The sequence below is a fragment of the Dufourea novaeangliae genome, unplaced genomic scaffold, assembly GCF_001272555.1.
Source record: "Dufourea novaeangliae isolate 0120121106 unplaced genomic scaffold, ASM127255v1 scaffold141, whole genome shotgun sequence".
Taxonomy (NCBI): domain Eukaryota; kingdom Metazoa; phylum Arthropoda; class Insecta; order Hymenoptera; family Halictidae; genus Dufourea; species Dufourea novaeangliae.
Genome location: NW_015374017.1, coordinates 193,805 through 210,080, shown reverse-complemented (window position 1 = coordinate 210,080; position 16,276 = coordinate 193,805). Strand labels below are relative to the sequence as shown.

Below are 16,276 nucleotides of genomic sequence, written 5' to 3'. Positions count from 1 at the left end.
TGTCGACACATTCATCCTGAGTCCGTCCAGGTTCGATACATACCAGTAGAAGGTTCCATGTTCCGCGAGTTTCGGTTGATCGTCGTTCGGTATATCGTCGCAATAGGTCGCGTTGCAAATGCACGCGATCAAATCTTTACCGTTGTAATAAGGTATGCACTCGTTCGTGCTACCTGTAACTCACAGATGTTGCTGTTGTTGTATATATACATATATACAGGGTGTAACAAAAATGTTGGAGGACCCGAAAATGGGAGACTCGTGAGGTAATTTGAGACAAGTTTTTCCTTAGCAAAAATGTTATCCAAGGCTTTAGGTTAACTACCAATCGCAGCCCGTAGCCATTACGTTACCGCGGGAACTCGGCCGGCACATTCGCGCTCTGATTGGTCGGGGTTTTTCGTTAATATCTCGTTAACAAAGCCTCGGATAACATTTTTGCTAAGGAAAAACTTGTTTAAAATCACCTCACGAGTCTCCCATTTTTAGGTTCTCCAACATTTTTGTTACACCCTGTATATAGAGAAATGTAGATATAGATAATAAGAGAGCTTTTAGGTGTGTGAAAGAAAAATGTGTGTTGGGGGAGAAGGGGTGTGAACGGGAGTTGAATGAGTCGTATAGTTCAAGAATTTAAATTGTAATTGTTATAGTCACGATATCTTAAATAAAACGTTTAAAAGAAACGATACAACTGTGTAGAACGTATCTTGGCGAGTACGTAGATATCGAATAGGTGCTTTTTTTCTTTACCCTTGCTGAGGAAGAAGGCGACGATAACTAGAAACGACGTCCACATGCTTGGAACGTGGCGGCCGCGACGTTCAAAGCTGAATCGTCGAGTCTCGATGACGAAATTATTATATAGCCTCGAGAACCGTGTTTTTTGCGAACTAGGTAGTGGAATATTGGACTGTTCGTTCGCACTTTTATCGCGGACACGTCTACATTTGTAAGCAGCCCATTAGGTGGAAAGTATGTTTGACTTTTGTCTAAATTAACGTTCTTAGTGTTTGTGTTTCGTGATTAATTCCATTGTTCCCGGTACGAAATCCATGAAACGGATATTTTGCTCTGAACGTTTATAAAGTAAAAGTCGTGGTGAATTAAATGTTATAAAAACGCATCGTTCTGTTTGGAACGTGTGATTATTTATGAGATAGAGCTAGGCATGTATATATTGGGTACAGGTATAGGCAAGGGTAACTATATGATAGGTGATTCGTACATGTCAAGATAACTTCCAGTCAGTTGTATGAAATATATGACGCCTTAAGTTTTACGCGTGTCTGGTTGTAAACTAAATCGATAACAGAGAGCTCGTAGCGGTCAACAAAAAGAGCACGTGTCCGTTCGTAAAAAAATTAATCTAACCAGTATGTACATCGTTTGAAATTGATTTTTATGAAAATGAGAATTTTTCGATCGTCGTTTGATCTTTGTGAACCTTGACATTGGCTTCGTCTAGGAGAACGAGAAATATGTTACAGTTTCCTAGATCATGCTTCCCATCAAGTATAGTCTAAATAAATTTGGTATTCTCTATAAACATGTTAACGGACACTTAATTATCTTCTAGATAAGTGACAAACTACATGTACATTTTTGACGTTATATGTTTCATAAGTGTTATATTCATTCTTTAAACTGAAGCAGGGCATACGTTTGTTTCCGCTAAATCATGTTAGATACACGCATTGAGTTACACATATACTAACTGGAGTGTGAACTGTCGGATGGGAGTAGGTCCGAGAGAGAGGATATATAAGGAGCAACTATTATGCCTTACACACATACAAATAAAAATGAAAAAATATTTCTTTTGCACGATAACTGTTTAAAACAATGTATATGTATTATAGATACAGAAGCAAACACTGCATATCGAATTCTTAAATAAATAATATAAATTTGTTTGCTGATTTAGAGTAACAGAAATCAAAGAGGGGAAGTAATCTTCAGTTTCATATATCTTTATTTCAATCGTAGGGAATGAAGGAAGGCAATGAATTTATTAAAATAGCCCAATATATGTGTGATTTCTTGCACTTTATTATTCAGTTTCACGTATACATATAATTAACAAAGATTTTCTATCTTACATTTAGCCTTAATATATTCTAAATTCCATGTACGATAGAATATTCACCAAAAATATTCGATCTTACATTCATTCTTATAACTAGAGTAATTCATTCGCGAGTTCGCAGCCATTAGCTCGGTATTATATTCGGTTTACAATACTCTACCGAATATAATACCGATTGCCCGGGTCTCACCACGAGGAGGTTGCTGCAAGTGGAGACCCAAAGGAAGCTAGATGAAATCATTAGATTCATCTACCTCCCTTTTTACAAAGACTAACAATGAACTTAAAAGTAACTTAAACTTAGATGCTTTAATGTTGTTTTCCCTCGGCGGATGGCTTCTTTCTTGAGTCTACCTGAAAATAAAATGAAGATCCCACGGCGGATGATCGATGTCTTCTTTCTTCAACTTATACTAGTCTTACGATCGACTTAATTTAACTTACAACTAATAAATTTAGCTGTATACCGAACAATTATTACAGACAAAAAGGAGTGCATATTCTCTGAAGGAGAATATGTTTCAGAGAGTCGATGCTCTCGGAAGGAGAGCACCGATTCTCTCTGAAGCAAAGTGTGACTCGAATCGACGCGTACCGTGAGTAAAGCCCCTAGTGGTCGGCCCCGTCACCAGCTACCCCCTGTCAGAGGGGTCGTATCTCGCGCTCCTCCGTACGGGTCCCCATTTCTCCCAACGTACTGCCTCCAGGCGACTGCCGGGCCAGTCGAGGAGACTCCGTACGGATGACAAAGAGAGGGACCCGGTACGGAGGCATGCCGCGAGACGGCCGTGCAAGCACTGACACCGCCTCGCGGTGCGAGACATAGACCCATGATTAGGATAGCTAGTTAGGGAATCCGATTTTCGGGGCCTACAACACGGCCGATCACCTGCACATTGCAGAGTGACCGGAAATAGCGGATTACGCGAGAAAAATAATAAGTACTCGGTATACATTACAATTATTTTACAATGGGTTTGCAGCCATTGGCTCGGTATTATCCTCGATTTACAAAACTATCGAGGATAACACCGATTACCAGGTCTCACCACGTGGAGGTTGCTGCAAGTGGAGACCCAAGGAAGATAGATGGAAACACAAGTTCCATCTATCCACCTTTCACAATAATCTTACAACTAACTTAGATATCTAAATACGCTTATACTATAAATATTGAAATCCCTCGGCGGATGGCTTCTTTCTTGAGTTTATTGAATTAAAATAAATCAAAATAAAGCACAATTAATTAGAATAAATCAAAATAAAACATAGTTAATTAAAACAAATCATAATAAAACTCAAGTAATTAAAATAGATCAAAATAAAACACAGTTAATTAAAATAAATCAAAATGAAACACAGTTAATTAAAATAAATTAAAGTAAAACACAATTAAAATAAATCAAAATAAAACACAATTAATTAGAATAAATCAAAATAAAACATAGTTAATTAAAACAAATCACAATAAAACTCAAGTAATTAAAATAGATCAAAATAAAACACAGTTAATTAAAATAAATCGAAATGAAACACAGTTAATTAAAATAAATTAAATTAAAATAAAACACAAGGAATTAAAATAAATTATATTAAACACAATTAATTAGAATAAATCAAAATAAAACATAGTTAATTAAAACAAATCACAATAAAACTCAAGTAATTAAAATAGATCAAAATAAAACACAGTTAATTAAAATAAATTAAAATAAATTAAAGTAAAACACAATTGATTAAAATAAATCAAAATAAAACACATATAATTAAAATAAGTCAAAATAAATCCAAATAAAACACAATTACCTAATTATAATAAATTATAATGAAACACAAGTACCTAATTAAAATAAATTAAAATAAAACCCAATTAATTAAAATAAATCACAATAAAAAAAAAATAAAAAAAAACGAACCCCTGAGTCGAGTTCGAATAATAGAGAGGACCCCTTGAACCCCCTTGGCCAGTGTCCACCAGTGGTCAGCAATCGTGGGAAGACCTCGACGAGGTCCGCGGACGCGATAGAACTGAGGATTTTTCATTGCGCGCTCGTATTTACGGACTCGCGGTGATCGTGAACTTGCGCGCACTGGTGCGCGGCCAAGTGCGCGGACAGGTGCGCGAACATTGAGTGCACTGGAAACTCGAGCGCGCCAAAAATTATTTCTCGATTAATTTATTATTTCTAATAAGGTAATTGTTGTAACAATTACCTCTCTGAGGAATATTGTTAAACATTTTGTCAGCTGTCTTATAATGCAAATTGTTATTGTTTATAACAAATATAAATCGAAATATACAGAAACTTTCAAGATATGAACCGTGTAATGAACTCTTACATGTAATAAATTTTACTTTATTGCAAACTATTAAACAATGACTATGTCTTAATGTTTATGACGATTGTTAACTAAATATAATTTAATGAAAATGTGCCTTGATAGCGTTTTAAACAAGGAATTCATAAAAATTTGTAGAACAGTAGGAATTCTTTGATCGACGTTTGATTGATATTGTCCTTGACAATAACTGTTACAGTTTTAAGAACAGTATTTTTGGTTTTACTCAATTCGTGTGAAATTATTAAGCAATAAATTTAATATTCTCGGCAGTGCAATGTTTATAACAATCACACATTCGGTGGGAGATGTTCAGCATTGTATCATCCAGGATAGATGAGGAGGGAGCAAATTGGGAGCAATTTTTTAAGATGAAAATTGTTAAGAAATACTAATATTCCGCGCCAACTATTCTTCGATCTCTATTTGTGCTAATTTTAAGAATACTCAGAGTTCATGCTGTATCGGTAACGTCGGGTATTGACATTGAATTGGTAAGGGGGCTACGTAGCCCCTGGATCGTGAGACAGAAAAAAGCATTGTATGATAGAATTATTCTATATGTACCTAGTCGGTGAAAATATGTAGGATATTTCAACAGATTTTTCACTCAAAATGTGGGTTTTTGAAATGTAAGTTAATTTAAAAATAATATGCGTAAATGTGACGTGATTTAGGCTTGACACGTGACATGTAGCTATCAAAACATTTGTATATTTAAGTACACGAAGGAGCATTTGTGCAAATAAATATTAATTCTTCCAAGAGGCCTGGATATAGAAATGTCAAGTTAAAATTAATTTTAATAGATATCGATTATTATGATAATAAAGTTTTCATTACAGATGATTACAGTTAAAATTGATCTCGGATTCGCGCCATTCGGTTGTAGGTGGCGCTGCTCGTAGCCCAACCGTCAGTTTTAAATCGTTGGTCTCGCGGTAACAACGTCGTAGAAACATGTGAAGCTATTTTTTTCTAATTATCGTTTTATTGATTCCTTGCTTTAATGTGCCATGTGTTAAACTTTAATCTGGAAATGTAGTGAATCAGTGGTATTAGTTGTCGGCGTAAACTTTACGCGGAGTGACATGAAATATTTCGTAAGAGATATATGAAATTGTCAGCGTCTCAACGGGCAGCGAGCTGGTTGACACCTTACATTTTAGGTGAGTCTTCTATTTCATTTCTTCCAAGCTATAAACATGACACTGTACGAAACTGTTTCTCTGTATTTCTTGCTGTTCGACGACGGGTTTAAATGACAAAACAGACATCTTTTTAATGTTTTTATTATCATGCGCTTTCGTTGTTATAATTATAATAGAGCAAGATTACACAATTGATACTCTACAAGTTAGTTTTCCATAAGAAATAAGGGCATAAAAGGCTCGTGTCCTTCCATTTCCGTGAAAAGTGGAAGACGTTGAGGGTGTATCGAGATTGCTAACGGTTAATCGGCAATACAGTGTATGAAATGTACAAAGCAGGCCCACGACAGTGCGGCGTTCAATTATTTTTATGTACCTGCCGTCTTACGACTACGTGTTTTTACGTTTAAGGTTAATAATTGTGATTCGAACGTTAAACGAAGAATTCGTTCGCAACGCGACGATGGGTTCGCTTTGAGTCGCTACAAGGTCGCGTTGCGAGCGGTTTAAGGCGATTTAAGTACTAATAAAGGCAAGCACCCAATTTGTACACCTCTCGATTTTCATGTATTTTCGCAGAACGTTAACGTCGAAACTTCCATGTTGCTAACACTTAAAACATTAGGCATGGACATTCGATAATTTTAAACATGTAAGTAAATGAAATTATATACCACAACTAATGGTCGTTGTACCACCATTCTGCAAAAGTACGTCCGAAATCGGAGTGGTACGAGTTCGGTTCTTCCCTCGTGAGAACAGTTTTGGCACTTAGATTTACCATTGCACTAATTATAAAATGGTACCGCTTATATTCCGGAATGGGGAATGCACCTCTTCTCTGTTTCGTATCTCGGGCACAATGATCTTCTCGCTATCGTGTAACGAACGAAAAAAAGGCCGTGTTCGTATTTCCGCGCCATGATAACGTGTATCGCGCATGCGCGGAATTGGAACGCGCGTTTAAAATAGCGCCGCGATCGTCTTTCCCGTTACAAGCAACGACGTCAATCGAACTTTTCTTTTGCTTTTTTCATCTTCTTCTTTTCGACACAATTTCTTTGACCGTGTGTCGTCAGAGGTATATTGAACGCGTAATTTACGTATAAAATTTACACTCGAAAGTGTGATCGAATCGACGGCGGAATTTCGCTTTATAAAAAATTGTACCCGTTTCCAAAATGGGAGTAGTCTGATTGCGAATACAATAATTGTGTTTGCGGTGTACGCTTTTTGTTATTTTAATATCGTGGTACGCTTGTATGTTAATATCGTAGTCTATCCCGTTGCGTACGCGTAGTCGATTACTATGCTTAAATTCCTATTATAAAGTTGACTGCGCTACGCTTCCTTTCTACTTTGGCATATCGACCGAAACAAAAAATGTCGTCTAATCCATTTATAGACGCGCTCGTCCCGACTGGGAACGAGGGTAATTCGAGAAGAAAGAATTGTGCTCTTTAAATTACCACTGTTTTTTTTTTTACACAACATCCATCGAAGACCTCGAGGGGGTCTTCCATAACGTTTTTCGTTAATCTACGTCGACGCTAGAAAATTGGCAGTATTTGGATTCGCGCAAAATATGTATCATCTCTTTTGTTTCTTTCTTTCTTTCTCTCTCTCGCTCGCTTGCTCGTTCGCTCTCTCTCCCTTTCTCTCCCTCTCTCTCGTTCGAGTAAGGCAATTGTCAGGCTATCGTACGTGAAAATATTGCTTTAGCAAATCACTTTAACTTCGTAAAGCGATGCAAAACTGTGCCTACGTTACGACGCTGTGGTACCCGTTTATATAGACGATTCTATTAATGATAAATTACACGAAAGAAAGACGAACGGAGACGCGATGAAATCTGACTCGCTTGATGCATTGTTTTTTCTTTCCGTCTAATGACCAAAGAGTAATCTGTGTTAAAAGGTGGAATAATTTCGACAGACTTTTGTAAAACGAGAATACTGCTCGAAATAATTGGAGAATTATTCAATTGTATATTTATCTTATTATATTTATTCGACTAATAATTTGAGATACGTAAACACAAATGAAATTGTTGAAACAATATCTGTTTAACTCGAAATAAAAGTTTAAGTTGTGTATTTTTAATTTTTAATATTTATCTGTTTCATTTCACTTTTTTCTTGTTGCTTTTGAAATATATAGGTTTAGTCACTTGATTTTACGGAACAATTTTGAAAATCCTTGATTTCATATGTCAAGGTGTCAATGTTTCCAATGTTTTTCGGAAGTTCACTTAAGAATTCTCCTTATCTCCTAATTGTTCCGAGCAGCGTAAAGATACCCATAGAATTCTTCCAAGACCTTGGGGTCTAGGATACGGAAAAATGAACAAATGAAAATGCAACGAGCGTCTCAGATTTCGTTCGCAAAATGAAAATATGTACGGAAACTGGCGTTGGTTCCTGGCCGAGAATACTTGTGTGTGTCACCGGGATTATTCTTGAAATATGCTCTCTAAACAACTAGAAATAAGCTTAAACGAATACTTTCTGTGGAATGGCTGTCTTCTTCGTTTATACAAAAAAAAAAAAACATTATATCGAATGTTTTAGCACGCGTAAGCATATAGATCGATTGATCGAAAGTAGCACGAGACGGATACGATGATCGCGAATCGTTCCAAATTGTAAAGAAATATACTACTGTCGGGTAACACACAGAAGACGCGTGACAGCACACAGCTGAGGAAAGGAAAACGGTGAAAAATCCAACGAACGTGTGTATATTTTATACATATATATACTGGTAACTGGTTCACAAAATTGCTCTCTATATGCTTAAGCAGTACAGTAGATTACCGATGAGTGTTCAAGGGCTCCCGCAGCACTGAGTGTTAGGAATGTTCGATTCTGATTCGATTCTTCAAAAAATCGACTCGTTTGGTTAAAAAATCGATCTTTTGAAACGATTCTGTGCTGTACGATTTTTTGAGAATTAATTCTTTACTCCGAGAATTGAGAATCGTTTTTTCTTTTTTCAACTTTTTTGGGAAAGGGAAGAAGGTAAATTTCGAATCTTTAAACACATCATTAATTAATTTATAATTATTAAATGTATCTTTCAACAGAATTTCTAACTGACGTGAAACCTTCAAATTTACACTAACTTCACCTCTAATTCCAATTTAACTCTATTTACTAGGCAATATATGTTTCTTTATGATTTTTTAATCAATTCTTATAGATTCTCAAGATTCGACCCGACAATTAATTCGGGAATCGATTTTTCGAAGTGAATCGAACATCCCTATTAAGTGTTCAGACGTCATCCCCACCACCTCCCCAAAATAGTGGGGATGACGTCTGAACATTCAGTGCCAAGGAGCCTTCGAGCATTCATCGATGACTTACTGTATTCGTTAGCGTTCGATCCGTTGCTATTCGACGCGTCTACCACGCAACTACGTCAAAGTTCATTCGTGCTAAAGTTCAACCTTTCACTGTACGAGACACGTGCGCGGCGGATTAAAAGAAAAGGAAAAAAAAAAAAAAAAAAAACGAACGAAAAAGACAAAAAAAAAAAGGAAAAGAAAAAAAACCATACACAGAACTGTGTTGTTAAACGAGTCCGAAATCGGTGTGTACGGTGACGTCGCAATTGTTCGGTTTCTCGGCCGCGGCGGTGTTCACCTCGACCAACGTGTCCACGCTGTTGATCGGGCAACCCTTCAGTATCTTCTGGGCGGCCAGACTGGTGAACTGTACCTGCATGTCGCTCAGACTCGGATACGTGTACAGATCCCCTCGACTGACCGTTTTCTCGAGATTCGGCTCGGAGCCCTGGGGCGCCCTTTGCTTCATTGTCTCGAGATTTTCTATGTAAACGTTGTTGAACGAACCGCCGAAACCGTCGTACGATTTCGTCGGTGACGGTGGATTCGAGGCGATATTGTTCTTCGAACCGGGACGAAGCAAATTACGATAGCTCAACGCGTCCTTCGACAACGACAGGCTCAATTTCCGGGAATTGTTCATCGCGTCGTTGGTGTTCTTCGTGTTGGTTTGGCCCGGATGATCGTTCACCAATGAATTCTTGTCGATGTTGTTTGTCGAACCGTCGATCAGATGGGCCTGACTGTTGTTCAGACGATTGGTGAGCTTCAGTTTCGTCGTCTCCTCGTCGACCTTCGGTTTATTCTCTTTGTCCGACTCCGATTGGAGGATGTGGCTCGGTTTCGTTTCTTTGGACCCGTACAACGAGGACGGACGCTCGATTTTCACCGGTTTGTTCAGCTTCTCGTCGTCGAGCTTCGACGTTTTGTACAGTTTCTCGTCGTCTATCCGATGGGTCTTGTAGATCTTCTCGCCTAGCAATTCACGGTCCTGTTTCTCTCGACAATCTTCTTTCTCGGCCAGTTTTGTTTTTACCGTGCCGTTCTCGAACGTGATCACCGATCTCATCGGTGAGTTGTTCTGTTGCACGTAGATCTTCGTACCAGGTGAACCGGATATCGTGGTGGTGCTGGTAGCATTCGACGCCAGTGTCACGCTGTTTTGGATCGCGCGTTGCTCCTGCGTCGGACTGACTGGGGTTAGGTTCGTGGACACTTGCAGCGTGATGGAATTTTGTGCTTCTTGTAGAGGTGTCAGGGAACCCTGTTGGACCACCTTCAACGGGGATGACTTCACTGGTAGCGTGGACGTTTTCAACGGGGATGATGATAGTTTTCCACTGGAGATCGATTTCCCGCTGGAGTGGGACGAGTGGCCGGACGATGTCTTTTGCAGTATCTGTCGATGATCGATGGTTGTTTCATTTAAGAGTTAAACATTATATTAGTTTTATTTTTATTAAGGAAGTTTAAGTGGAAATCGTTCTGGGCTACGAGATTGAATTGTTGCGCATAAAGAAAATTGTTCGAAGTCTTTTTTTTTTACACTTGAGCGAATAGTATACCCTTTCGTGGGAACCAAGGCAGTGGAAATCTGCGATTAATACTTGAAATTTGAGGGGGAATGTTTGAAGTAGTAGTAATCGTAGGATACGATTTCAGCGCATAATACATCGTAGGCTGATGGAATGGTCTTGATGCAACAATGAAACTTTATTTTTCGGTTCTCTGTTACTGAATATTTTGTTAACATCTTGGAGAGAGTTTCCCGATTAAAATGATGCAGGTTTACAGCTTTTTGGGAGGCTAATTTTTATTGCTCCATCCTTCCAAAAGGCTCATATTGTAGGTAAGAATTCAAGAAATATGACCATGCATTTCTTAAAATTTAAACACCACTTGCCTAACATAGAGAATTTACAGTAGTTTTATGGCCTAGATCATACTTCGTTTTGAACTAAATCCCTGACATCGATCGCCAAAATTGATCGATTTTGTGGGAAATGACCTCATGTTCTTTTATGCGCAACAAACGCCCTATCAATTTGGTGTTCGATTATTCCGTTACCTTGTGTTGGGGCGATCCATTCGACTTAGTACCGCTGCCGGTCGAATCGTGGCTCGGTCGCCGTGAGTTCGATTGTCTAGCGTTCGATCGGCCGAGGGTCGCTGTTTTCGCGGGACTCGCGTTCGCCGTACGAACGGAACCGGAACTGCCGCCGCTTCTGCTCGGCGACGAGTTCGCCGAGTTCTTGCCGTTTTGCGTTTGATTACGGGGCTGATACGATTCCTGATTGCCCGTTGACGGTAGAACAGAGGCTCTGGACGTGCATCTGCTTAAACTGGAGCATTTCGATCGGGGCAGGGTGGAGCACGGTGATCGATGTCGTCTGGAGCTTCTGGGGGTCGAGTTCGCCAGTAAACTGGACGAATCGCCGCTGGCTTGGCGTCGATGCCGCCTGGGCAATGTGGCGGATCGCACGGAGCTCGAGTCGTCCCAAACTTGGAAACTGGCCTGCGACTGGTCCAGACCCTCCATCATCTGGAAACCGTGAGTGTGTGTTATTTTTTATTGCATGGTTTGTCGAAGACTCGATTGATCAAATTTATACAGTAAATACTCGATGAGTGTTCGATGCCTTCTCGGCATTGAATATTAAATATTTTATAAACTAATGGCCAGGGATTGAAAGAGTTATGGAACTTTTTAACAGGTTCTATTTAAAACATGGATCGTGGAACTTTTTTAAAAAACGAGCTCTCGTTGTAAGTTCCTTTTAGAACAGGTAAACAAAGGTCTTAAAAATCAACGTTTTAATTTGAATAGATATAAAACTACTGATGAGATATAAAAATAAAAATTTGTCTGTAACAGGACCTTTTATAATAGACGTTCTAAAATAACTTGTTCGTTCCATGAGAACACTTTTTAAAGAAATTCCTAAAGGTAACATTCCAGATAACTGTTTATTTCGATTCCTGCTAATGACCACATGCGGCCGAAACAAATATTATTGGCTTCAGAATTCCAAACTCTATCACTGTGCTGACTGTCATTAAAAAGTCAGTGTTACACCTGGTGATCTCTCCTTGTTGGAGCCTTCGAACACTTATCGAGGATTTACTGTATCTTCTCGAAGCACAGTTGGGACGGATCCAATTTAATCGTCCTCCCCCGTTTGCTTTCATTTCCCAACTGTTGGTAGTAAAAATACACACGTATGTGGTTCGAGAAAACTACCAGAAGTTGGTAGAAAAAAAACACACTCACCGAAGGGCTGGCGGCTCTGGTTTGCGTGGCCACGCTGTGTAGGTGAACGACACGTGGGTTAAACCACTCGGTCGGGGGATACTGTGCGCTGAACGTGCCCATTAACGGCGCGCCCTTTCTCCGTGTGCTGCGTCGGAACAGCCTGGAGAGCAGACCGATTTTCTCTGAAAATATCCCGGAGAAACCTTGAGAAAAACGAGGGATCCGGATGTCGCGGTTCGTTTACGAAAGATAGATATCGGGGGATCGAGGAAGGGCTTGCCAGCTAAGGGTGACTAAAGAAGCTTCGATTCTGGATGTTTGAAAGTTAAGTTGTCGCAAGGTTTTTTGTGTTTCTCCTCCTCTACAGCGAACGAGAGGTGGAAACACAGGGAATATTCGAAAGAACTTTCAGACTGGAGGTGTTTTTACTTTTTATTCTGACAAATGGTAGAGACATCGGAGAAAGTACCGGTTAAATAATTCACTTGTCGCGTATGAAGATGTCTTCGCGATTGAAATGAAAGTGGTGTGCTCAGTTTAACTGTTTAACTCTCAGATTATTAAATCGTTATTTGTAAATTAGGAGATTGATATACAGGGTGCCTCATTTAAATGGACACACTCGAATATTTCTGAAACTGTTGACTATATTAAATAATGTTTCAAAGAAAAGTTATATTGTATCAGGGCTCACACTTTCGGATGTGAGTAACTTAATTATATGTGGATGCGTAGAGGTTATAGAAGGTCAACTTTGTTTTTCCAAATGGAATCGTATAATTTTGAATCCACTAATTCGCCATAAGTGACTTAGTAGTTTATGTAGGGAATAACGAGTAGCATCTAGTAGTGCATTAAAAATTATAGGATACCATTTAAAAAGATACAAGGTTTACCTTCATACGACCTCTAACGTGTTTACATACAAAATTCATATTAGAGATTTCATTTACTGTAAAATTCTGTACAATACTTATGTGAATCGGTTCCATAACCGTTTTGGAACTCATATGGAACCTACAAACAAGTTATAGAACCGATATGGGTGCTGATATAAACCTTAACTAAAACTGATACAGTCTAAAATTTAGGTTCTTCATAACAGTGATTCAGAATAAATGTTCGTCATAATTCTTCAGTCGGAATTTTTGGGTTGAAACACGATTTTCTTGTTTATATTCCATTTGTCTCAGTTCTTCACGAATCCCCTAGTTCCCATACTGTTCTGTCTCTTTATAACATATGGCAAAAAAATTCCCTCTTTTTTCCATAAAAAAAATATTTTCTTTTTCGCGAATGGCTTTGCATTTAATCGAAGAGCAATTACGCGTGTGTGGTCTACGCCTGGGGCGCATATTGTGGATCCGAAAGGAAAGGCTGATAATTCAAGCGATCACCCATCACCAAAACAATCCCTTCCCCGACTCGACTCACTGGTTGGGCTATGAGGCGCGCTGTCGGTGCTCGCGTATTCAGCGCTCGACGATGTGTCGCTTCTGTCCGGCCTTCGCGGCAGCGACCGCGAACTTCCGCTTCTGTGCAAACGCCTGGCGGATCCCCAGAGCCGTAGCGAGTGTCGCCTCTCGAGGCGGCCCGGCATCGATCGACACCTCGCGAACAGGACCTTGTCGTTCGGGTTACCTGGAAAAAAGAAAAAATTAGTTTCATGGTCATAGTATAACGTGGACAAAATAAAAAATGTTCTTTGGACAATTTACACATCCTTGGTGGAATTTGTATCGTAAGTTTATATACAGGGTGAACCACGATGATCAGTAGAGATTACTCTGTTATTAGCAGTCCGATCACAAATGTTTTTATCAGGTATAGCATGGTTTCGAGAGAGCTTTAACGTGATTATTTCCAGGTCACCTTCAATTTTCTTTCAAAAATTCAATTAAAACAAAAGCATTTTCAACGATTTATGACTTTAAAAACAAAATAAATTGTGTCTGGCTACGTACAGCCTATTTCACTGTGGCAGTCGATGTGTTAATATTTTTGGATTATTAATCCAAATTAATCGAAATTAACCCCCCCCCCCCCCGACTGATATCTTGGCTACGTTCATGGCCAGGGACTGTAGTATAGTTGAGAGGAACAGAAAGAGAGATACCGTGCCAACAACTCCACAGCAATCCCTGGAAAGCGTTTAGCAAAGCCGATATATTAGCTATTGGTCACGACATTGTCTACCGTTACACACGTTACTCGAGGGGAATATCATTGGGGTATGTATGGGGGGGGATGGGGACGCCACACGTATACATATAATCTTCCTACTTTTCTCTTATTCCGTTTCTCGAGTGGATTCTCACGCTAGTAACCCACTCGCGGTCGTCGCGCACCGCCTCTGGCTGTGTGTACACACATTTGTTGAAAATCAGGAACGAGGGTGTTCCACTTTTTGGTTGAACAGCGATTCAATTCTTGGTTGGAACGCGAACAAACTCCCGAACGAATCGCCTTCGAACGATATCTACTGTTCACGATTCGTGGTTCACCCTGTATATGCGAGCAAATGGCAGGAACAACAAGGTAACATCCATACCTAAGGCGAAGCTGATATCGCGTAAAGATCCACCGTGGAGGACACGTATTATCGTACAGTGTTGAAATCATCGTTTACCATATCCGGTTCCCGAAGAAGGGGAGGGACGCTGTTCGATAAAGAAATCGAGTTTTCCTCGCGGCGATAGGCCAGGTCCCATTTGAATTTCTAATTCCGTTAGCGAACGCCGAAAGAAGAGGGGCATAAATTGGCGGGCCGTGGAGAAGAACGACAGCCACTCTAAATACCGAGAGATAACGTCGTCGCCGGGGCGGGTAATTTAAATCGAATCGCGACAATTTTTCGAGCCTCGCGCATCGATGGAATGCGCTCGCGCGTGGTCTTCCGGCGGGTTCTGCTGCCTGGGAGCCAAGGACGACGACAACATAAACGGCACCACCAACCACCGGACTCGTCCATCGAGTCCAAAAGAGAGAAAAGGGTCCCGAAGCGTGTGCGCTGAGAGCTTAGCGAACTGCTACTCCTGGGATACTCGTGCAACGAATATGCGCAACCACGTGCTCAACTAGTTTTGTACAGTGATCTATAAAGCTCGAGTCTCATCGAAGCTTTAACCCTTTGAATTGACCACTTGTATGAGCCACTTTAAATTGCAAAGTGAAAAGTACATCCGAAATATTTCGAAAAATCTTGAAAAAAAATCTTGAAAAACGACAAATTATAGGAAAATTTTAGCTAAGGAGGGCAGTATTGTCTATGAAAAAAAGGCACCGGGACGAAACGTTCGGTCGTTCACCTCCACAAATCACGTCCGCGAGGTTCGTCTGAACGGCCTGATGCGTGACATCGCCGTCCCTCAGGGTCAGCATCTCCCCGTGCACGAGCGCCATCGCCTCGTCGTTGGTCATCAGCATACCCCCCTGACCCCTCGTGCCGTTCACCTCCCTGGAGCATCGTCTGGAGTTACTCGAGTCCCGTCTGAGCCTCCTGGTCTCGGGCGTGACGACGAAATAGCCCTGTGACGTATGATAAATCTTCCGTTCCTGCATCAGCTTCGCGAGGGCGTCGTAGACGAGCTCACGGCTCGGCCGTTGCATCGCCGGGAAAGCGTTACGTAGAGCGGACCTGAGCGTGTCCAGAGTCGCCGCTTGTCTCTGCGACGTTAGCTCGAGGATCGCCCAACAAAGGGCTTCCGGGAGCGGCGTGAATTGTCCCTGGGCGACCGGGGCGACCAGGCAATCCTCGATGTCCCCTGGAAAAATGAAAGAAAATAGGAATAAGAGAATTGTAGCTGGATAGAACGAACGTCAGTGTGACGAGTTGGAAATTATAAGGAGGGACAGACCCCTTCTCGAGCTAATGCCCCACGATTCAGATTGTGGGAATAGAAGAAATTGAATGGGCGGTAGCTTTTGCATTCTACTGTTTGCTACTCGCGACTGGGATTGGAGATTGCAACGCGGTATGGTTTTACCTGGTTGAACCAGTAGGGTTGAAACCAGACGCTTGGGTGACTCATTCCACGCTAAGCGGATCACTTTTGGACATGTCTGGGACTTGTCCCTGATGTGCGATAATTATT

At 40.4% G+C, this 16,276-nt stretch overlaps 1 protein-coding gene across 1 annotated transcript in view; it reads right to left on the bottom strand.

The window, feature by feature from the left end:
• Nucleotides 1-9,155: 9,155 nt before the first annotated feature.
• Nucleotides 9,156-16,276, bottom strand: part of LOC107188866 — a 73,987-nt gene continuing 66,866 nt past the window's right edge. The window contains exons 3-7 of the mRNA XM_015577246.1: nucleotides 15,491-15,946; nucleotides 13,617-13,823; nucleotides 12,201-12,385; nucleotides 10,998-11,471; nucleotides 9,156-10,328 (exon numbers count right to left, since the gene is read on the bottom strand). Coding sequence (XP_015432732.1) covers nucleotides 9,156-10,328; nucleotides 10,998-11,471; nucleotides 12,201-12,385; nucleotides 13,617-13,823; nucleotides 15,491-15,946 — 2,495 coding nt within the window. The remainder of the gene's footprint in view (nucleotides 10,329-10,997; nucleotides 11,472-12,200; nucleotides 12,386-13,616; nucleotides 13,824-15,490; nucleotides 15,947-16,276) is intronic.